At 37.1% G+C, this 24232-nt stretch overlaps 2 protein-coding genes across 3 annotated transcripts; one reads left to right on the top strand and one right to left on the bottom strand.

Moving 5' to 3' along the window:
- Positions 1-10287: 10287 nt before the first annotated feature.
- LOC122406622 (uncharacterized) lies at positions 10288-13176 on the bottom strand. Of its 2 annotated transcripts, XM_043412186.1 has the most exons (5): positions 12869-13176; positions 12226-12745; positions 11076-11372; positions 10848-10980; positions 10288-10776 (listed from the first exon to the last, which is right to left on the bottom strand). In XM_043412186.1, exons 2-5 carry the CDS (start codon positions 12589-12591, stop codon positions 10754-10756), a joined length of 819 nt encoding a protein of 272 aa, XP_043268121.1. In that variant the 5' UTR covers positions 12592-12745; positions 12869-13176; the 3' UTR covers positions 10288-10753. The 2 variants fall into 2 exon arrangements, with proteins under 2 accessions (XP_043268121.1, XP_043268119.1); XM_043412184.1 differs by having other exon boundaries at positions 12226-13176.
- A 7179-nt stretch (positions 13177-20355) lies between these two features.
- LOC122415899 (serpin B10-like) lies at positions 20356-23802 on the top strand. The gene is made up of 8 exons (XM_043428434.1): positions 20356-20511; positions 20648-20772; positions 20845-21030; positions 21197-21404; positions 22257-22486; positions 22762-22959; positions 23226-23397; positions 23541-23802. The coding sequence occupies exons 1-8, from the start codon at positions 20502-20504 to the stop codon at positions 23651-23653; spliced, it is 1242 nt and encodes a 413-aa protein (XP_043284369.1). The 5' UTR covers positions 20356-20501; the 3' UTR covers positions 23654-23802.
- The last annotated feature ends 430 nt before the right edge of the window (positions 23803-24232 follow it).

Genomic DNA, 24232 nt, shown 5'->3' with positions numbered 1-24232 from the left:
GAAAAGAATTGGGATAATAAAAATCCAAAACAATTCGAAATCACGAAAAACATTTATCCATCGGAAATTCGAAGATTTATACTCTTCAATGAATTCACGTAGTGCGAGCGCGTGAGTCGGAGGCGGTATGGTACGGCGCATAAGCAGAATCGGAATTGGAAGAATCTATGGGCGGCTGACCAGGGAAAAGCGTTGTACGATTGCCCGTAGAATAAAGGAGGATAACGGATGAGTGGTACGAAAAGACGAGACATTCGATATATACGAGTATGACAATCCTGGAGGAACCAAAAGCACGTAAGATTTTCGTGAGAAAGAATGAGAAAACATGTACCTACACATACGGCTATGTAAGGAGGGAGGAAGGAAGACAGCGCCTCTGGAAATGTCGAACGTCGGAAGAATCGCCGGAAAGCTACGTAATCCCGGATGAGAAACGCATTAGCCGACGAAGAGAGTCTTTGGACCTTTTTCGATCCCTTGACTCTCGCGTACCGCTCTTTTATTCCTTGGCTTTGCGACATTTTTTTCCCTCAGTACTCCATAACCAATATGTTGCGATCTCCAATTTTCTTCCACAAATCAATCCATTCCTGTCAAAATCCTCCTACTGCTTCGATCCCTTAATCATATAAGTATCCACGAGCCATTCAATGTCGAAAGATAAAATATTCTCGGACAGCATATTTTTGTGAATTTTTTGGCAAGGAGCAAAACTTATAATAAAAGTTAAAGAAAACGTTAAAGAAAAATCTGGTTGGTCCAATAAATATTGGAAACTGAACGAACGTATAGCTTAGCTGGAATAACTTCAATGATTTTTACTTGTAACATCACCTGCACGTGGCAGTCTGAAAATGTCTAAAAATAAATTATACTTCATCAAGGACCTTTATCATTCTCACCTTTATGCTGCCTTTCATTGTGTTTAGTAAAATATATTAAAATTCAACGTTTTATTTATTTTAAACTAAATTAAATCATAACGTGAATTTGGTTACATCAATCGTGCTCGCGTATTTTTTTCTTTCACCTGATTCCCTTGTCATGAATACGAAGAAAAAAACAGCCTGTTATCCCATCGAGTCGCTTAAGAACGGATGTTTTTCATCATTTATTTCCCAACTTTAATTATCTAAGATGATGGTGTCGTGATCGACTTATTCTGAAAAAAAACCTCTGAAAAAAATTGTACTGTTTTCGAATACCGAAAATATCAAGTTCATTTTCAACCAAATTGATATTGAATCAATATATTAGGTATAATTAATTTCTTTCAATTCGTTTATTGTGATTTTTTCTCCATTTTTTTTTCATCTGATAATCGTACAACGAATACAACAATTTAATGCACACTTTATTAGCTAATGAAGGCCGCGGAGTTGCTAAGCCCTGATTCAAATTTCTAATGGCTGTGGTTGGCCGTGGATCATTTTTTAATTTATTCATGATTAAACGAATATAAATTTTATCTTTCTTAACGATTACTAATTAATTTATATTTTCCATCAGGTGAGAAGATTCATATCTTGTTCATCATTCGGCAGTAAAAGGAAAAGTGACATTGCATACTAATACAATGTCACTTTTCCTTTTACTTCTATTTGGATGCTTGTCATCCCCTTACCAAAAATTCACGATGTTATTCTCGAGTAAATTTAACTTGGCAGAGGAAAAGGAAATCTGGGAAGGAGTAAGCGACTCACAAAATTGATCGTTAGTCTCAATAAAAGACAATGCCTCCGTTAGGAAGAGGAGTCAGCAATGAAATTGGACAAAAGTTGTTAGTCTATTCACACCTTCCTAGAAACGTGCACATACACGTCTCTATAGATATACAGACACGTATAGCATGAAACTAACAAGGGTTATAGTCTACTGTTAGGGAAATAACTGCAGACTGAATGGTGATGAAATCCTCGTCTCTTAGTCGCTGGAAAAGTTTCACGACTTGGCACAGCCGCCTTTGTAGATGAACAGTACTACACGCACCCTCGATATCCACACCATGGGAGAGCGATCGCAAAGTGCTTGCATTAAAAGGCTTTGCACTTAGTAGAAATTAAATTCACGAATTACGACGAAGAGTCGTAAAGAGAATAAATGTGTCATATATTTAACCGATCTAGAGATAAATGTCACATTAGTGTTAAATCATAAAGTATATGAGAAAATTAATCATTCTAAAAAAAAATGGTTACGAAATATTTTTTGGAACCTCATCGCTCGTCCCCAATGACAATTTATCTGTATCACAGCTCTAATCTTGATTTATTAAAAGATCGTTGAAAAAAGTGGTGATCGAAGCAAGTTGAATGGTACTCAGACTCGAAGGAAACCCAAACCGAGTCACGAGAACATTCCACCGATGCTTTTGACATCCAAATTATTGAATGCATCATGAAGTTCCTTATTTTCATTCACCGATGTTTTTGCACACACTTTTAAGGCTTTTTGTTCGTCTACGACTTATTTAAAAGTGAAAAAAACTGTTCCTCCATCAGTAATCGATGAATGAATCGGCACATTGCTAAGTGGTCACCCAACCGAGTACTGACTACGTCCAGAACAGAAATTCCTTACCATTGTCAATATCGATCCTTCCCATCTTGATTCTCAATACCGATGAAAATCTTGAGTTAACCAAAAAAATCTTGTAGTTCTTCGAACGGGACGACCGGCCTTCGAGACGTCACAGGCGACATGTGGGGCAAGAGGTAACCATCTTTCACGCATCCTTTTCTGCCTTTTTTTCTTCATTCTCGGACTGTGAAGTTAGCCACTCTTCCTCAAACGCTTGTCCGAGCCAGGCACACGTACGAAATCAAATTCGGATTCCAGGAAAAAGAAGAGCTACAGCGATCGTGGCAGAAGGCGGAAACCACGCGTGTGTACGAAACAACAAGCAGCCCGGCTGCAGCGTCTCTGACCAATGCAGTACCTCCAGCAGAGCATGTTCCTTGGCTCACCCGAATCAAGGAACGAAAAAGGATATGCAGGTGGCTCGGGCGTCTCATAATGTAGTGATTTTTAAACTTTTTATATGCTTCATTTGTTCTCATCGTCAAAAGCATCGTGACGTATTAAAATTGCTCATCACATCGAAAATAATGACCGAAATTGTATTCAGATCCGCTGGATCTTGATCTTCGAAAATGCGGGACGCAACAGGCGAGTGTAGATAATTTGTTGAATTTGCATTCTAGTTCCGATCCGCGAACTTGCACGAAACATTATGCGGCCGCCGGTATTGGCAAGCCTTGGTCTTTTACCACCATCTATTAAATTTAAGTTCCCTCTAATTCTGGAGAATTCTCGTACAGCTGACCAAGCACTCGGCCACTACGAATTCAAACTCTCGGACCTTGCGTGCTTGAGAAACCGATTCGCCAAAATATTTTCGTTCTTTAACAATCGATCGACAATTATTTATAGTTTATGACAGAGAAATCTTATTGACGTCTCGACGAAGGAATAGAGGAATTCGCAGAATGTATTTTTTATTTTCTCAAAATGATTGAAACAGCAATCAAAACATCAACGAATTTACCAATGTAACCGATGAGGAGGAACTACGAAATCCTTGCTGCCTTGACGCTGAAGTTTGCAACGTTCGAGCCGTTGCAACGTTGAAGAAAAAACAACTTTCGACAGACTCCAACGTTGCTAACTTCAGCACCATGTCGCTGGCTGGCTACGTCTGATCCTGAGATCGAATCCCTGAAGGAACTTGTTAATAAAATAATTCATATTCCTAAATTTAATACAATTTTCTATTGTCTGACAATAATACCTCCACGAAACTCTCCTTCACAAAGATAATCCAACTCATTATGCGAGTGTTCATTCAAATAATTAGAAGTATTAAGGATAAAACATTGTGGCTAAACCCCACGATCCCCCCTTTTCGAAGCATTAAACCTACTCCGTCGTCATGTAAGAACGGGAGTAAAGTCTGGAAGGAATTCGAGGCGTAGGATGGTTCTGTATTTCGCCAGACGTTCTGTGTGCTCACCACAGCTGATGCTTAAGTCTGGCTGTTGTTCTCGCTCACGAGTATTATATTTCGACCGGTTCTGGTGAATGTTTTGGGAATGGGCGATGAAATAGTAATTTGCATCGAAGCTCGGAAATCCTTGTAAGGCGGAGGACTATATAGGTCTGAAACTCCGCTTGGCAAGTCTTCTCTATACATATGCACATTACAAAAACGTGGATGTATAAGTCGTATAGTAAAGATGCAAGATATTGTATCTTCCCGATCGATGCCACTGCCTAATGAAAACTTTGATGATTGTGCGATAAAGTTTCGATAGGATTAGCATTTCTAGTCTTCTACCTCTCTATGAATCTGCCAAACTGAAGTTAAATTCTAACATCCTGACTGAACGGAACTTGGAAACTAACAGAATATCGTTGACTAACCATCCAAAAAAAAATCCCACAATGTGTGACTGTGCTTTTTACTGCTCTTAATTTATTTAAATATTTTCTGAAGTCGAGGAATATCAGTAACATAGGAATCCAAGAAATCCGAACTTTAATATTTCCAATTTGGTTTTGTGAAATGTTCTTCGTTGCGTATCAAATGATAACGACTAAATTTAAAACGAATCCAAGTCTCATTATTGATTTCTAGTAAAATTTAATTAACGCAAACGTCAAATGTGGACCGGAATGAATACTATCAAAGGAGGAAATTTCTTCCGAGTAGTTTCGATGTGAGAGAAAGTCGTCAATAGTACATTATAACACAAGGACGAAAAAGTTTTTGGTACGCATGTTATACGAAATTTTATATTACGAGGTGCGGAAATGGGGGTTTTGTTACTTGAAAAATTTTTATGAAACCGTTATATTGATCACGAATTTTACTAATTTTAGTACGAGTAGTAAAAAAAAAAACAGTTTTATGCCTGACCGAGAAAAACTTTTCGATGAATCGGTCCCAGAAGTGTGGGTTACACCCAAAAAGGAGAGAACGAAATTCGTTAGATTTTAATCTTTTTTCTTCAGGATCTGGAATCGGGAGAGTTCAGTTAAAACGGTTTTTTGGTTGATCCAAGATTTTATCTGTTGCTCTAACGTGAATCGTTTAACAGTCGTCGAGAATTTCAAACGAAAAAAATAATTACCACGTCGTTCGTACAAGTCTAAACTGTTCGATACATTTTTCGATGTTTTTCTTTTTCACAAAGTAACAATTTTATTCGTACCTGGAGAGCTATTATTATATAAGAGTCGTTTTATATAAAAAAAAAATTGAAAAAGATATTTCTATCACTTTTCTTTTGGCAGGAAGGAAATCTCCAGTTTTATCTACATTTCGATCAAATAAATGTGAGCTGTTTAAAAAATCACGTAAATTGTATCTCCCCCTCTTTTTCTCGTCCTCATTCGCTCAGTACTCTCCACAGCGTAGTTGCAAGTTGTATCATGATTTTTCGAAGCGCCTTCGAACATCAAAGCCCCGTAAATCAGAGTTCCATATTCACACGATGCACGAGTGTATGATACGGCTGAACGCTCTCGTGAGGATTTAGTGCATGGTTCCTCAACATAAAAGGAGACGTTCTATTAAAGAAAAAGAAAAAAGACTATTAATATAGTCGGAAAAATGATAAGCTACCGAGAGAATATCCATGTTTACATAACTTTAGATGAAGCCTCTGAATGCGGATGATGGATTTGGTGGGTGGCCACAGTACGAGTGGAGCAGCATTAAAAGTACTTGCCCCTAAACATCTGCCTGTATTAATGTAAACTTTTGAACCTCAGCAAACGTTCATTCTCAAATGTGTACGTATTCATGAGTGTATACATATAGAAATTTGAAAATTCGTGTGTTTCGGGCTTCATAGAAAACAGGCGGGGGACGTCGTCCGAAAGGAGAGCCTGGAAAACTTTTTAGATATTTCAAAACAAGCCTTTCATACGTACAGACCTGGATACCCATTTATAACTATAGTCCGTGAGTACTCACTTATTTATATTTTCGTACGTACGCCCATACAGATACATACGAAGTTGGCGTCGTAAGAGCCACATCAAACGGTTTTCCTGCCCCGTGGGCATTATCCCTAGTATTAGCCCTGTCTCAGCTCGAGTCTCGTCCTGCTATCTCTTCACTTCTGACGATCTTCTATGGTTCTGGTAGTGTCAAGCCTCGGGGGTACAGGCGTGGTAGTTGCCAAAAGCTAGGCCCGGAAAATCTTCTACTTGCTTCCTTTCGAAGGACCTACAATCGACGTGAACTTGCAACTCTTGTATTAAACACTCCAAAGCTTTGTGAACTTTCCATATACGTGTGTACTGTATTCGTGACATCTTGTGCCGTGTGGTTGCCGCGGTTGAAACCAGCGCTCAAGTAGTAACGGCCGGTGCCATTCAGACTCCGTCGGAGATTTCAGCCACTCGTGACTACTGAGCTTCCTCGATCTTTCCTGTCCAAATGCAAGTTTACTCGGATAGAGGAGCAAGAGAGAAAAACTTACGGAGCCAACGAGAATGGAGACTGAAGGAGAAAGTTGCGAGTAAACGATCCGGACGTTCGAAAATAATCGCTCCAATCCGTTTAGCTCGATCTCCATTTTGCAGTACCGTTCAATCGTTTTATTTTTCACCATTATCGTAAAGACTGTTCCCTTATATAAATTTTCGTAAGTATTCGTTATAAAGTCAATTCGTCGTCCATTACGAAACATAGCAACATTCCAATTTATAGAGGAAACAAGAGATTTAGAGTGATATCGATCAAATTTGAATCTACAGCAGTATCTTTTCGATGCGTGCATCAATTAATGTTGCAAGCCCAAATCAGAAGTTCCGTAATACTCTATGTTCAACGTGTATAAGAACGGGCTCCGGATCTTCCATGATTTTGTCTTCTAAGTACAATGTTTCTATTTATTGAAAATTCGAGCAATTGCATATCATTTAACAAGTTGCGAACTAAAACTGTACTCCATAAAAAAGGAGGTGAATCTGCCTTATTTGTGAAAACTTGTCGAGACTCGGATTACGATATCAGAGTTAAAAATGTTTGAAGCAAAAAGTTGAGAAAATGAATTCAAGAGACAGAGACAAACGTAAGAATAGAGTTAATCATTTTTCATAGTCGTTACTTCGAATTTAAGTTTATGATAAAAAAAGATAAAAAAATAAGTTTAATTAGTTCATGAATGATGAGTAACGAAAAGCTCCATAAAGAATTCGCTGTGGAATGAGAGTGGAATGGTAAACATTGTTCACCATGTCAGGATGTCGGTAATAGTTTTTTTTTTAGACAAAGTTAAACGTGGACTGGAATAAGAACTCTGGGGTAAGTGTTTTTAGCCTAAGGAAACGATTGAAGTGGTCTCCGTGTAGAAGTTTGTTGATAAAAGTCAGAGTTAGTGTTGAATAGTAGTCAATACAATACCTTTGGCTATATACCATTTGTCTGTCTCTTCTCGACGCCCCGAGCACCACTATACGATCCAGTGAGCATGTAACAAAAGATAAGCCACGATGATCGATGGTCATCTCGAAGTATCTACGTCAAGACTCTTGTGCAGCCAGCAGTCTATATCGGATATAGATAAAATAGGATAAAGGGATACCGCACATACCTTGGGAAGGTTACATACTTTGTTATAACCTTCTCTTGGGTCAAAGAATGTTTTCCTTTTTTCTGATTTCCCATTCATCCAGCCGGTCCGCAGTGTGTCGAGGGACCAGAAACTTTGTCACATAATACGAGGTACCAGCTGATAAAAGAAGGACCAAGCTTTTCTACAATGATCCATTACTTTTTATCGACTTTTTCCAGCACAATGACGGAGTCAATTTTTTTCTGAATTGCTGCAGGCCCTGCTCTGCGTTATGAAATGACGGGCACGATTGAAAATTTCGTTTTCACAAATTTTTCTCGATCTATCGGCGATCATAATTGATGTAGGGGAGACCTGAGCTGGTTGTCCAACGGGGCAAGTTAACTAATAAGCAATAACATCCAAACTACGAAATGTAAACGGACGCCCGGTTGAATGTTCACACATTGAACTATATAATTGTGCATAGTATTTTTCTCAATTATCATTATAATTTGCTGGTGGAACGTTTTGTTGCTAAAAAAAAGCAGTGTGGGGTAAGTAGGCCAACAATGGTATGGGGTTGGCTAACACATGTATCGACGTGAATGAGTGCTTTAAATGGGCCCACTCAAAAGGTGTACCAGTAAAAATATAATATTCTGCAAAAACTGCAATTCTGATTTAGATGACGAAGATGAGGATCGAATATTGCTTTTTCTCACACTTATGGACAAAAATTATTTTTACATTCACTTATGTCAACACTTTGTATTCATTGATTAAATCATCAAATAAATAATATTCATAACTATCCGTTTTTATTAATTTCACTAATACGTAGTTGATTATCAGGTAAAAATAGTACCATAGTAAACTTCTTGTCCCAATGTTTGTCTCAACTTGCTCCGCGATTGTGGGGTCAGCTGACACGAAAACGCTTATTCGTCAAAAAAGCGACACAATAACTCATTTCGTTTAAAATTTAAAAATTAAAATTTTCATTCGAGATAGAGGAAGGCTGTTTCTATTCGAAACAACCATTAAGTTTTTGAAATCGTTTTTAGTTCCTTGTTTACAAGCAATAGTTTGAAAGTTGTCCAACCAGCCCGGCTCTCCCCTATTCTAACAGCTCCAGCACCCTTCACTCAATCCAGGTCAAATGATCCAGATCATCACACTTCCTATGCCATTTTCGTCCCGAAAAGCTTCCCTTCGATACACTTCATGCAGCTTAACCGCCTTCGACCATAAAGCGATGTTGTAACCCTTGTAAGTATGTCCCTATTTTTCCTGATGGTCAGTGTCGTTAAATTATGATTGGCTTTTTTCATACACATACGAACTACTGAAAAAGCCACTCCGCGGACGGTCTCCACGGTCCGCAATGGCTTCATGGACGTAAATGTACGTTGCGCAAGGAGATTACGAGTGATTCAATGGGTGGTTCGGGCTTTGGCGAATAGGTGGAAGATGTATGTAGATGAGGTGTTTTATATCTGTATAGAACAAACAGCTTATATGGATAGACTTGAGCTTCGCAGTTGGCTCGGAGCATCTCGTTTCGTGGAGCAACACACGAGCGATATCCTGCCCTCTCGTTGCAACATTCGCACGAGCAACTATCCGACAACTATCCTCATGGTCTATGGTCCGGCCAGATGATGTTTTGCATGTGGGTTAACGGGAATCTCCGTAAGCTATACGCTAACTGCATTCCCGAGGTACCTTATTATCAGCAATAACGGTCTGAAAGCTTCGTCGCGTTCTCTTCTCCACACAGCTATCACACACATATGTGTGTTATCGACCGAATTGCCGATTGTCTGGAGGCAGGATTTCCTACAAACACTTTAACGGTCTGGCACGTGAAATGCCCTTTCACGCAACTTACCCCATGCGACTAAAGATAACTATCCCATGAATTGTGATAAAAGCTTGCCGATTTACATTCCTCGGATCTCACGCTTGTTAAATTCAACTAATGAATAATTGAGTTTGCACCTGAACAAATCTACTGTGAGACCAAAGGATTTCGGTGTGCAAGAACTTGTCATTGCTCGTTGAAATGTTGGATTATAATTCTAAGCGATGAGAATGATTGTCGAGTGTCTCAGCACTGCGTTTGAATTCATGGTGTGCCTCAAGTTTATCTCTATTCAGGCTGAAAATGTTTCGTTACTGCCTTACCGAGGACGTTCTGAATATCACGAGTGCACGGAACAAAAGAAATCATAACAGCTCAATGACGTATTCGCATTTTGAAAGATATTAAAAACGCTTCGAGCAACATGACCATGAAACATGTTTTGAAAAACGCTCGTAAAAATCTTTTACAACAATGATAAGGAGCTTTCTCGACGCCGATAAAAAGTCCTGGCGTTGAAAGTCGAGCGCACGTATATATACCGTGGTCAAGCGTCTAGTTTCACGTCCCGGCTCCGTCGACGTAAACCTCCTTTGAATAAATCTGAACTTTAACTGCAGAGCATACAATCGGAGCTTTTATACGTCGTTTACCGTCGACGTTACGGACGAGCGAATATTCTTTTATTCCGGATGACCCAGCCCAAAGGAGAGCGCAAGAAGAGAGAAAGTACCAGTACCGCGAAAAGACGAGAAAGACGATAGTGGACGAAAATCTACCGACCGGAATTTTTCGTATATACCTAACATGCTATATAGGTAATTCTATGCCAACTCTACACTGCAAAAACAAGCGTGTTGTTAGGTGTGTTGAAACAACGCACAACACATCTCGCAGGTGTGTTGTTTTAACTAATCGTGTTGCAACAACACACAATACATCTCGCAGGTGTGTTGTTTTAACGAATCGTGTTGAAGCAACACGTAACGCCGTAAAATTTCGAACAACACGGCAATTTCCGTTTTGTAATTTATATAATACTGATAATGTGTGTTGTTTCAACACGGATGATTTCAGCACGGTTTTGGGAAGTTACTCATACTTATATGTACAACACATTTTAGAAAGTAAAATAAAATGGCAAATATCTTGTCGTCAATGTCGACCTAAACGAAATTGCCGTTTTATGATATCCAGTATATTTGTGTAAATATTTTTATCCATTTCTTCCGTAAATTCACAGACTCTTTGAGCAATAGACGTACGTGCGGTGTGTCACCGGAATTCATATTTCTTTCGAGCTCTTTTAACGCATCTACTCCATGTACATCAGGACGCCTGCGAAAAATAAAAATGTAACAAGAGATCCCCTAATATTTATGGAAATTAATATAGAAATTCAAACGTACTCTTTATGAATCGTAAAACAGTTGGAATATTTTGACCGATTTTCAATTTGTCTTCGCCAAATTTCATTACAGATCGTTCTGAATTAGCACGTCGATTCCGCACATTTGTACTTGACTGATGTCGTACAATCCCCTGCAATAATAAAAGAAAACTCAATAAAGAAAAATTTAGCACATGACGGCTTTGACAATTGTAGTAACTGGAAATGTAAAGAAATGAAAACTTACACATCCATGGTCTCCGCCGCTGAGCTCTGGATAAGCACTAACAATGGCTTTTGCGTAGTTGAAATAATCATTTTTACTCAGCATGCCATTAGTGCGATGCAAAAGATCAGTTGCCCAAAAATACGTTAATGACTTTTGAGCAAGTAACATTCCTCCGTTGTTCACTTTTTGAACCAACTCCGGGGTCAGTTCTGGCAATGATGTTGGCGTTCCAACGAAGCTTGAAATTATGCTTCTTTTTTCAGTGAAGTCATTTGTTTTCAGTTTTTTAAATTGACTGTTGATTGATTGGTTTTCCTGAAATTCCAAAAAATAAGCTCAACAGTTTTATTTCTCAAAGCATAAAGCAAATCTTATGACCGTTCGACCTAATAAAAATCTCAGGAGTTCAAAACTTTCTTTACAATAAAAGAAATTTCATGTAAGCTTTCATCTTTGAGTACACTGAGTTCATTGGTTACAATAGAATATTCATAATTTTCTTAATGATTTTTTCTTGTCAGCGGTAAAAGTCTGGATCAAATTCCTTTCTCTGCAAAAAAATTTGGATCAAATTTCTTTTCTCGCAACAATTTTGATGAACTTTCTTTCTAAGTAATGAAAGTTTTGATCAAATTTGTGTACCGCAACAGTATTCATAAGATTTTTTTTCTTGCAGCGGTGAAAGTTATGGTTGAATTTTTTGTACAGCAGTAAAGTTTTGAAAACATTCGCTTTATAGCAATCAAAATTTTGATAACGTATTGATATTTTATTAAAATTTTGATCACTTTAAAAAGAATGTTTTCAAAACTCTACTGCTATACAAAAAATTGAACCATAACTTTTACCGCTGCAAGAAAAAAAATTTTATAAATACTGCTGCGGTAAACAAATTTGACCAAAACTTTTCTTGTTTACAAAGAAAGTTCATCAAAACTGCTGTCAGAAAAAAATTTTGATGCAAATTTTCTTGCGGAGAAAGAAATTTAATCTGAACTTTGATCACTGGCTTAAGAAACACTTATTAAAACTCATTGACGCAAAGAGATTTATGAAAAATCTTATCGCTACCAATGAATTAAATGTGTTATAAATTCTTTATCCTATTGTAAATCGTTTAGATTCATTATTCTACATTTTATATAATAAAACATCGAGATAATCTTACCTTTTCTTTCTCCTCCACACATTCACTTATTTTTTCTTGGGTTTCAATGAGAGAGCCGTCTTGATCGATAGCGTAGATCGTTGAACACGATAGAAGACTTTCGCCTAACGGAACAATGCAGGTTATTTCCAATTCATCGATTATTTCTTCCTCTGCTTCGATGTCACATAAAATGTTTTGATTTTGAATCAGCTTCTGTAACACGATGGCTTGATTTTCGATTTTCTTTTTCAGAAGCAAGTCGTTTTCACAAGCTTCGCGGATTTTTTGGGTGACACATTCGGAATCACTCATTTTTTCGTTCACTTTGCAAAATTTAATTTTTTTGCATCGCTCTTCGTTTTTGCAATAAATCGTTTTTTCCATTTTTATGCTCGCTGAGTGGCACAAATAATAAGTGAATTAAACGTATGCGTCTTTTCGCCGACCGAATCGAACCGAATAATCACGAAAACGAGAAGCAAGTTTTCATCACATGGCCGTATGGTCTTAACGCTATAGGAGCGCAGACTCGAGCCAACTACAAACAAAAAGAAAAAGAAGAAAGAGTCTGGCTGGACAAAGGACGAAGACGAGGTTAGCTCACACTTACAAACGTAAACAATGTTTGCGTTTCGTATAACGGACTTTTTGACAACATTACCTCATGAGCGAATTAGTGTAGTGGGTAGCGTGCGTCCGTTAAGTTAGAGCGTGTTAGGTAGGTAGGTCGATCGAATCCCCCCTCGATGTATACGAATTTTTCTCAGAAATAATTCGTTTCCAAATCTTCGAACTTTGATATCCGAGGTTCACGAACGAGACGCATCCAGTAGTAATTCTCGGTAAAAAAAAAATATTTTGTTGTATTTTTCGCCATTCTTGCGAGTGAATTTACTCGCAAGCCAACAACGCATTTCAAGTGTGCGGATATGCACAACAGCAACACGCCATGATATGTGTCGAATCGGGCGACAAAGAGGAAAATGCCTAAAACGTGTTGTAACAACACGGAAAGCCGTTTTTTTACAACACGGGAAACCGTTTTTTAACAACACGGAAAGGCGTTTTTATAAAACACGATTAATATGTGTTGTTTTCATGAACAACACGGCAAAAAGCGTGTCGAAAATGGCGACAACATAAACACGCTGGAAACGTGTTAAAACAACACGCTTGTTTTTGCAGTGTAGCGATTATTCAAGATGGAGATATTTTGGCACAAGCCTCAAATATACTCTCCTTTTTACATGCACGGGCATGAGTGGCACTAAAAAAGAAATCAAAATTCCATCAAAATGACGTGTGAATTCATTTGATATTTGAGCCTCATCGCTCTTCTTTGACTCCGATTATTGAAAAGAGTTTTTTACTTTGATATTTTTATTTTTTTTCCAATAATCTCCGTCCAATTACACATTTTCATTAATTTAGTTGTTGAGTATTGTATTACTGCAGCTCCAGTTCTCCATGTTTTATTTATATTACCATCATTTATCAGTTGCAGAAGCAGCATTTGCGAATTCGAGTTCTTCATTGCGTTATTAAAAATGGTGATTACGAGATTGCACTCGTTTTTAGAAAAAAAAAAAAAAAATCTACGTACGATTTTTCCATTTCCATAGTATTTTTCCATGAATGGTTGAATCGGCGTGACTGACAGAGATTGGATGAAATGCTCTATTTCTTGGAGAAGAGTCATTCACTTGGCACGAGATGCCCTTTATAACTATATACAGATATGGAGCGATGTGCACATCTCAATTTATATTCAGAAAATACTCGTTCCGCATCGGCTCTCTCATGTTATTTTCCAGGGGAGCGAATTCGAATAGAAAACATTTGCTCAGGGTGAAGAGACAGAGGGATGTGGCCTAAAGCACTCAACAGGGAAAAATATAGAATACAGAAGAGATCCGAATATCGAGGGCGAGCCTAATGCTATCTATGCATTTGCCTTACTTTCAGTGACGGACGCTGCGACACTGCAACATACTGATGGAAACCCTGATCTGATAAGTGGACGAGTCTGGAGTCAATTGAAACGGGAGTAATTTGGAAAATGGCGAATAACCAAAGAACCGTTGGCGTTAACATTTCCGGTCTGAGAAAGCAAAAGAGAGGTTTTCGTGTGAAGATCTATTAGTAAGTATTTCGCATGGCTGCGCTCGAAAAGTTCTTTGTCGGAGGGGCTATTATGCTTTTGGAAGGAGCAGTAAGTTTTCTGAAAGTCATCAATTTCGCAAACGTACTTTTCCTCCCTACGATGACGTCATTTTTCTTTTCGGGATAATTACTCGGACAAAGGAGCGTATTACACACACGAATTCCAGATGTATTTCACACCCTCACTTGAAGAAAATCTGTCATTCGTTGTTTGTCTTGGTCTTGATGTTAATCAATCTTTATTTGTTGGAGTATCATTTATTGGGGTTTACAAACTTGAATCATCAGAGCCCCAATGAAATCATCATTCTGCGTTAGTTTCTGTGAATCGTTAATCGTAAGAATTGTGCAATTATTTGAGTGCGATTTTAGTGTCGCAAGAAAGTGCAATGAACGATGGCAGTCAAAATGCTTGAGCGTTGTTAAAGATCGCGTCGTTGGGATCGATTTCCTTTTCAGTAACCGAGTAAAAAATCCAATAAGAAATTTACCTCAAATGAAATATTTTTCTTGACTTTTTTCTCGGAGCACAAGCAATAAAAATCGCATCGATATTTTTTGTTGAATTCAAATAGAACCGTTCGTTCAGCAAGCTTCGTACAATTTCCTGGCACGCGTCGCTTTCTTATTTATCATTACGCCGATCTCACAGTTTATCCGGGTCGTATCCTTTGTTTTTTTCCGACAAAGCTTTAGTGCAGTATTGCACACATCTTGGCCAACAGCTTCCTACGATATATAGACCATGCAGCTGGTAGTTCGCAACACTCGACTCCCGTTTCTCTTCCACAGACTCGGTAAGCGAAAAATATACGGGAAAGACGTCCGAACCATACAAAACTTTTATTCCATCCATTAAAACATCTTACTCAGATAATATGAACTTTCTTCGTCCTTTAGTTTCCGTCGTTTTACAGAACGAAATGGAAATTGAGTGCCGAGGTATGTTCCAGTTGAACTTATCGTCGTTACACACTTTTTTCTTGCAAATTTTATACTATGAATATGAACTGATCAGAATTACACGATAGTCATATTTCCTACATTATCGTCGATTAAGGTAGAACGGTACTTCTTTTGCGGGGCAGGCGGTAAGAGGAGTACTCCTATGCTTCAACATGGAAAGCTTCTCGTCTTACCAACTGCACGTGAATTTAGTTTCTGGTTTTCTGCATGAAAAAATGATAATTGTTTACTATTAGATGAAAAAATAACTACTTCAACCATAGTGTTTCTAATTTTGACGAAAAAAAGCTTTTTGTTTTATATTTCAAAATATCAAACACTTGCTGTGACAGCAGCAATGCAGGGTTATAGTTTCAGTTTTTGAGTGTTGGTTGCTCTGCTCAAGCTCGAGGGCAGGCTGTAAGTCGCACTGTTTATATACAGCTATACGAGAGCGCGTTAATCGATGCAACGTTGCCGAGTTGAAGCTGTCTCCGCCAGAAGAGAGAGACAAACTTCGTTTATTAATTTTCTTTTGCACCGTGCAGATAAACGGTACGGTGAAATCATTGCAAATTTCGCGAGAGTCATCTTGACAGTTGATTCATATACTAGTGTTTGTTTCATGAAAAAGTGGCTTTTTTAACAGTAGTTTTTCAATGTGTTTTTGCGTTTTTTACGCTTTTCCATAAGATCCAATGTAAAAAACTCATTCAATTTTCTCAGAAACGGTATGGTCGAGCCCGTTTAAATTTCTCGAGCAAATAGTTTACACACTTTCGAACGTATCTACCAATTTGCATCAAAATCTCCCATTTTTTTATATATGCTACCGTTCCACCTTAATTTCATGAATTCAAAGTGTTCCATTCATTTCTGAACATTCATCGATGAATACTAACTTTCAACCATCAAGTAAATCGTGTTAAACGACTGAAACCATTTGCACAAAGGTCTTATTTCGTGAACCCCTACAAGAATTAAGCCCCTACAGGGACTAAGGTCACTGAGGATCAGTGAAAACTCGCATAACTTCATAGAAAGGAACTCTCGTTGAATTTTGGTGGTACAATAAGAACTTTGGCGTCTGCATGTGAATGCACACGCCTGCAGATTATTCGATACTTGCGCGACGTTGTTAGCAAAGCGGTAGTCTCTTGAACTCTCTTTCTATCTTCTCACACACATTCCAGACAACATCGCGCATTCGGATTAGCCTGAGAAATATTCGTATATTTTTGAAAGTATCCACACATAGAATCCGTTTACAAAAAGGAATAAAGTATCCAACCGTCTCACTTTGAGTATTCCCCAGGAAACTTATTACCTTTCGCAATCTTCCGTGTGGCTGGGTACTCGCGAACGTTCTCGTTACTTTACAGTGGGGTCAGTCGTGGGGTGCATACGTGCATGTATCGCAGGCAAGAAGCGTACGCATGTATGCTCGATATGTAGCATGTACACAACTATTCTGTGGCCAACGATCTTGCTGCTTGTATTTTACGAGTTATGGATGTTATTATGGAATCTGAATACGAAAACTCACCAATTCGGGAATATCTGAGCTCGATTTTATTCATATATATGAGGCAGCCGCTAGAGTATTTCCAAGACTCAAATTTTTGTCTATATTATTCTCAAGAAAACTATTTTCATGGATCAACATTTTACGGGGACTTAAAAAAAGTCTCATGAGCAACAATTTTTGTAATAATCAAAAATATATTGTGATGATACTTTTTTCTAGTCACGCCTTCTGTTGTTACACCGAGGTGTCAACTGTTTTATTTGTGGCTTTTCACTAAATTTTGGAAGAAAAGTGTTCGAAGTTCGACATTCAATTCGTATTTATTCGCGATTCTAGATTTAATGCAAAGAAACTATAGATTTTCTGAACAAGTGTATAAAACTTTTGATACCACGGTTTCTAAAAACCTGAGAATTTTTACACTGTGAAAAAATGTATTAAATTGCATCCAAAATTAATTGTATTCACTGGAGGCGAATCAATTTTTGTTCGAAAAACGTTTCCCAAAATAAATCGATTCCGCACCAAACGAATATATATTTCATTAGAATATCTATTCGTTTGATTCGAATACCGAATTTCTAAATCCATGCATCGCTATAATATTTTTTTGACTGAGAAATAATTTTTTTAATACTTTTTCTGCTGTATTGTTCCATGTGTACACGTAAAAAGTAAATTCACAGGAAGCCTGTTTACAGATAAGCAAAACAGGAAAACGATTCAACGTAATGTCGAAGACTCGAACTCCTACGTAGTGGGATTCCGCATAGGGAATTTTCGTCTCGTCTCTCTCTCTCTCTCTCTCTCCCTCCTTTTCTTTCTGTTTCGTTTACTGCGTCTATCTTTCTGTACCAGCCCGTTTGCCGTTTCAATGTGCATCTGCAAACTGGGTCCCGAGAGATTTTCCTTGCTTTTGCGCAACGCGAGTAAGGCCTCACTTCGCGAATCGTAAATAAGTCGATGTGTAGTTGCACGAAAATCGCTTTTGTAGTGAGATTTTACATGAGGTTTTCGTTTCAAAATCCTAATCTCTTTTCGTTCGTATACAAATTTCTCGCATGCATTTTCTCATGGTAAAATCTAAATCCGTTTTTCACTCTATGGCTATATTTCACGGAGAAAATGGATTCATTTTGTATAGTGAGTAATACATAATTTTTCAAGAATTTTAAAAGTATTTAAGGACCGATCACAAACAGCATAGCATTTTTTGAATTTTGCTATTTTTCGTCCCTTGAATTCTAAACAGCTTTATATGTGGATAGCAAAAAGTGATGCGCGTGAGAACTATATTTCGTTTTGTTTTCGAGTGTTATTCATCATGTCAGAATAGCACTTACAATAAGTAGAAATTTATTGTAAATCACAAATTTTCACTGTCAGCATAGTAAATTCTATGATAAATACACGAATATACATCGAATGCATATGACATTTTACCGTAAATATAGTTTTCTTTCACGGTTACCCGAGCGTATACTTTACAACATAAAAATTTTAAGTGACTGAAAAGATTTTTTACTATGCTTATGAGAAAAACACTCTTGAGTCTCTTGATTAAAATGTATTGGTTTTTTTATTATGGTGGATAGAACAATTCTTATTGCTGCTCTTCGAATTAATGCTGCAATCCAGTATAATACTATCCCCGAGATACTATATTTCTAGTGCTTTCCTCTAGAATTTTCGGCCTCGTTTCTCCGTGTTGGAAATTATGATGAATGGGTAAGGCTTGACTCAAATTAGCGTTTGCAACAGTTAGAGTAAATCGCTATACAGAAAACGTCATATTTCTTTCGACGCTTTTACTGAAGAAATGAAAATCTCCTGAAAGAGCCCACAAGTTGAATTCATTTCTACTTTAAATTCCTCGAAATATTAATAAAAACTGAAAAAAATCGAATGTACATGTATAACTACTTTAATGACCTTACCCTTTACGCTTACAATGCAGGTAATATTTCATTATTTTTTAAAGACATGTCAAAAGAAAATGATCATGAATTTCTTACAGAAAATTTTCGTTATTTGACAGATCATGCAAAAATTTTTGCATGATGGATACACTAAAAATGTTGTTCTCACAAGGAAAATCTCTCCCCTGACGTCCTTCGATTTTGATGAAATTTAAATATGTTATTCGACATCAAAATCTAAGAGACACGTATTTTTTTTTTATCGGCGAAAAAACGTTTTTAGGGGGTGAAATTACCCTTTAAAGTTGAGACCTCCGAGGGATACTTTTCAGGTCTCACATATTTTCACCTGAGATAATAGAATGCACCCGAATGGATAATTACCTTGATGATAAATAATGAAAAAATGCAACTGGTTTCATATCGGGGAGTTACATAGAAAAAAAGTTATAAGGGTTAAAATTCATAAAATCGTTATAACAAAAAAAACTATTCCAACTATCTCGATGAATCCAATTGCCTTTTGAAGAGAGCAATAAAATGGCAGATACGGGTTTTTGCGTTTTTCTCGCAAATCAAGTTAAGGGGGTTAAGGGGTTAAGGGTTTTTCCATCGATAAAAAAAAATACGCGTCTCTTAGATTTTGATGTAGTAAAACATATTTAAATTTCATCAAAATCGAAAGACATGTCAGCGGAGAGACTTTCCTTGTCAGTATTTGCACGACGTGGAAGAAGATTTCTTATTTTTCGAATATCATTAGTCATTATCTGTATACTGTTATGCTGAAAATTTCGACTTATTTGCTAGGAATTTATTCCACATCATGAACCGACACCTGTATCTTTATCAGCAATTAGAAAGATAAAAAAAGAGGGACAAAGACAGGGAGACCGAAAGCGAAAAAAAGATGTCGCGAAGTGCTCTCAGCATTGTGGAATTCAATTGTTTTATAGCCTTTTCATATGAAAATGATTTTCAAGATCCATATGAAGAGAAGCTGAACGGCTGGTCCGCTTCTTTTGAGTGAAATGGAGAATCGCAAAGTTGGTAAAACCTTGACGTATCCGACGAGCATATTTAGTGATAAGGCCTCAGCTTGCCATGGGAACATCCGGGCAACGGTTTTTTGAGGAAGATTCCAAGACCGAAACCGGTCGATCGGAATCAACGGATTTCGCCATTTGCTCAGTCCTCATAAGCCGGTGAAATTTTATCATTGGAATAGAGGCTGCAGTAGCAACTGGGGACGTGAGTTTTCGCGAATTCTCAAAAAAAAGACGAATGCATTCCATCAAGACAGGGGGCGTTGAAGACATTTATCATTTTCTTATAATAAGAAAAGAAAATTGCAGCAAACGAATGTATGATATTATTGGGATGCGATGCTTTTTCTAGCGACGATTATGAATGTTTACTCACAGTTACGAAATTTAGTTTCTACAATATTAACGTAGAATAAACAATTTATAAATGTATGTTCGAAGCCGCTACCGCGTCTCTTGATAACAGTGTCATCGAAGAACCTCAAACATTATGATAAGAAGAATGAATGAATCGTGAATATTTTCTGCTTTTTATCTTTTTTTTACGTCATTATAAGGTGGCTATATAAAATAGAATTTTTTTCGCTTTCGTGTCACATTCGTTTGAGTTCTTACTCGGGCATCTTCTACGAGTATTACGGTCTGCAATATTTAGTTGCTACAGTGTATGCTGTTCGTCAAAAATAGTCAACAATGCGTTTACGTAAGAAATATCGAAATCTGTTAATTAATAAAGACTTTCAAACAAGTTTTGAAAAATTATTTTTTTTTTTCAATATTTAATTTTCATCTGCTCGTCTTCATTTTTCCTGTTCATCAACTTTTTCTTTTTCCAATAGATATATTGCTGGGGATTCTAATCCTATACGTCGCAGCTTCAACGGCTCAAAAACTATCATCCCAGGCAGCGGCTTTAGAAAGATTACTCGAAGGAGTAAATCAATTCTCAGGCGAATTCGTTCAGGTATAATTTCAATAAAATGCTAAATATTGCTATTGCATCTGACTCTCACAATAAGAACTTTTTTTCGTGCAGGCAGTGGCAAAAACAAACAGAAACAATTTTGTCGTTTCACCTATTGGTGCTTACCTGGCATTGACAGATGCATCTTTCGGAGCACGAAGACATACAGAAGATGTATTCAACAACCTTCTCAAGCTCACCGGTGTACCATCGGATATGAAAAAAATGGGCGCACTAATGATCAATGGACTCTTTAATGTATGACACAAATAGGTGTAAAAACGCTGTTACTATTTAGATTTTGAATGATTTTTGAATTTTTAATATGCGTTTTTCCATTGAAATTCCCTTTCAAATGTTCCAAAGGTGCGAACACTTCTTTAAGGGTAGTTAATAATATATAATTGGAAATGCATTATTGCAGAGTTTCGACAAATCAGAGCTGCGTGTGGCCAGCGGAATATTCGTTTCTTCAGAGATCGAGCTGAATTCTAATTTCATAGCTGACACCACAAAATATAGATGTCGGCCTGCCCAAAGTGCCAATTTTTGGAATCCAGTCGAAGCGACTAACTTCATAAACAGTTGGAGCGACAAATGTACAAATGGAGGTGTTCGAAACATTATAGATCGTAAGACCAATTTTCTCTGATTTTTGTTTTTGCTGTTTGAATATAACATGTTATTTAAAGCCTTATATACATGCACTTGTGATGGGCGGAAAAATGGAAAATTTTTTTATTCGATATTCTTGAAGTACAATGTCTGTCTGAAGAATATTCTCACCAAATTTCATAAAGATCGGAGCATTAGATTCGTAGTTATGGGTATTTCAACCGACCGCCCGGTGGGCGCGGTTGTCTAATATGTTTAAACGCGATTATCTCAGAATCGTCTTTTTTGAAAAATACCTTTGCGGTGGACACGATTACTAAAAAACTATTAATCCGATCCATACCAAATTTCTACCACTTATTTATTATAACAAAAGCTAGGACCTGGACGAAGGATTTCGTATTTTGTTGGAAAGAAAAATTGTAACAAAAAATCCGAAAATTTAGCACACCTCAAAAAATGAATTTTCTGTTAAAACTTTCGCCATTTTTTTTAATCAAATTTTTTACAAATCCTCCGCCCAAGCCCAAGCTATTATTATAATATGTAAGTGGCATAAATTTGGTATGGATCGGATTAATATAGTTTTTTAGTTATCATGTCCACCGCGCAAGTGATGCTTAAAAAATGGTTCTACTGGAATACAGCTGGAGTTGTGCCATTTTGAGAAATTTTTTGATAAAAAAATTGTACAAGTACATGAACATATGTACCAATCAATGTCGTTCACAGTTTTTCAACAAACATTGATTTTCTTGTCAAAAAAAAAATCAAGAAAATCACGTTTTTTCGCCCACTGCAAGTGTATATAAGGCCTTAATTGATTCGTAAAAGACGAGATCAAAACAGCTGGAAAATTTCTTACTTAGATAACTTGGACAGAAATACCCAGGCAGCTCTCTTCAGCGCCGTAAACTTCAAAGGGACACCGATGTATCGATTAGTCCCTCTAAGTGCTTCTGAGATGGTTGCAGAAGGAATTGCGTTCACCTATGAAAATGGTACAACTGGGCAATTACCTTTTAAATCGGGATTTCACTGGGTACAGTATGGAGAATATCCGGAAGTGGGAGCTTCTTTCATTGAAATTCCGTACAAGGTAAATACATAATTTACCATAAAAAACACTTCCGGCTCATCGGAGGTTCTTTCCAAAGCGTATGAAATCGTATCGTGCGCCAAAAATATGATTGCACAGATGTAAAGTGTTTCTCTAACAATGAAATTCATGATACTTCGAAGATGAGAAATGCTTACACAATGTCGCGAATTTCTTATGTTTCATAAATGAACTGTTTGAAAAATGAAAAATAATAAGTTGACATCGATCTGTTAAAACGAGATTAACAAAAAAAAATCATTTTCTCTGCGCAGTCCGATGTTTTTTATCACAATAAGAGCATGTTCATCATAATACCAAAACTGAGCTCAACTTTGGCCTATCTTGAAAAGAACTTTCATCGAATTAGCGTGAAGAAGCTTTATGAGCGTAGCACTAGAACACCCTTGACGATTACACTACCACAATTCGAAATTAAAAGTCATCTCGACATCGGAATCATCCTGAAAAAAGTAAGTGTTTTAATCTTCGGTCATTAAGTTACGGTGATAAACGAGAAAATAATAAAAAGTTAAGAACTGCTGTTTCAGCAATGAAATTGTGGAAATTTGGAACTTGAATGCATGTTTTCAATATTTAGAGTCCAAAATGCAAAGTTCAAATGTCAAAGATTTATGATTCTCCCACGTTTCGATTTGTCGTAATAATCATTTCTTACAAGTGATTTTTCCATTAAAACGAAGAGAAGAAAAAATTACAATGCATTTTGTCTTTTTAGATGGGATTTGAGCACATATTCGATACGAAGAAAGCAGATTTTTCAGGAATCTTTTCACGGAAAAATTTCTGTACTAAAAATGTGTTTATCCCTGACATCGCTATAACTCGTGTTGTGCAGAAAACATCTATAAATATAGACGGCAAGGGCATCAAGTACAATCCGCCCTATGGTATGCAAATTAACAATAATCTTTACCAGCATTCCCCAGCAGTTTAAATACTTTTATTCACTCCCTAGAAAAATCATTTCTCCAATTAATATTTCCTGAAAATCTTTCAACTCATTTAACACGATCTTCTTCTCTGTATTCAGATGATTCCTATTTTTTTGAATTCGAGGCGTTATCTCCATTCTACGTTATCGTCGCCACAGCAGGCAAGAATCCTATAAATATTCTCACCGCTCGGTTCACCGGCAAAGAATAATAAGAATTCTGACGACGCATCTCGATTTGACGTTCCACGAGAAAACTTCAAATCAACACGACGACATTCGGGCAAAAATATGTTTAAAGTGAAATAATTTTTATCGCCATGTAATTTTTACATTCGTCAAGCAAAACATTTAAACAAAACGAATTAGTGTTAAATATCTTATCACGCTTTCCGGAGCGGGAGAAAACTCAAATAGACCACCAAGGGAGGAATTTTTTTTTGTACTGTTGTCGAAAATTTGTAATGTAAAACGTCGCCAAAAAAATGATGTTTTTTAGATCGATCAGTAGTTCATACAGACTTTCGTTTCAAGAATATTAACCGGAACAAATAGTGTACAAATTTAAGGAGGGTGGATACCGACGATACAATGTTGCCATGCTAAACCATGCTAAAAACATAAAAAATTTCAAAAAGTTCAGAATTTTATAAAATTTGGTGAACATATTCTTTGGTGCCAAATTTGACAACACAAATTTTTAAAGATTTTTATTCTACACAGTTATCGAGTAATTGATCACTAAAGTTCACGTGTATAAGCATAGCGTTTCCATATATATAGGTATACAT

This window comes from Venturia canescens, chromosome 1, assembly GCF_019457755.1.
Source record: "Venturia canescens isolate UGA chromosome 1, ASM1945775v1, whole genome shotgun sequence".
Classification (NCBI taxonomy): domain Eukaryota; kingdom Metazoa; phylum Arthropoda; class Insecta; order Hymenoptera; family Ichneumonidae; genus Venturia; species Venturia canescens.
Note: the sequence above shows the minus strand (reverse complement) of the source record. Positions and strands in the feature narration are given on the sequence as shown.

Bases quoted from the DNA above. Each gene is read 5' to 3' on its own strand.
- LOC122415899 (XM_043428434.1), top strand. The intron at 21,031-21,196 runs GTATGACACAAA...GCATTATTGCAG, and splicing joins TGATCAATGGACTCTTTAAT to AGTTTCGACAAATCAGAGCT. The intron at 21,405-22,256 runs GTAAGACCAATT...TTTCTTACTTAG, and splicing joins TGTTCGAAACATTATAGATC to ATAACTTGGACAGAAATACC.
- LOC122406622 (XM_043412184.1), bottom strand. From the start codon at position 12,591: ATGGAAAAAACGATTTATTGCAAAAACGAAGAGCGATGCAAAAAAATT. The intron at 11,373-12,225 runs GTAAGATTATCT...TTGGAATTTCAG, and splicing joins GTGTGGAGGAGAAAGAAAAG to GAAAACCAATCAATCAACAG. The intron at 10,777-10,847 runs GTACGTTTGAAT...TATTTTTCGCAG, and splicing joins TGTTTTACGATTCATAAAGA to GCGTCCTGATGTACATGGAG.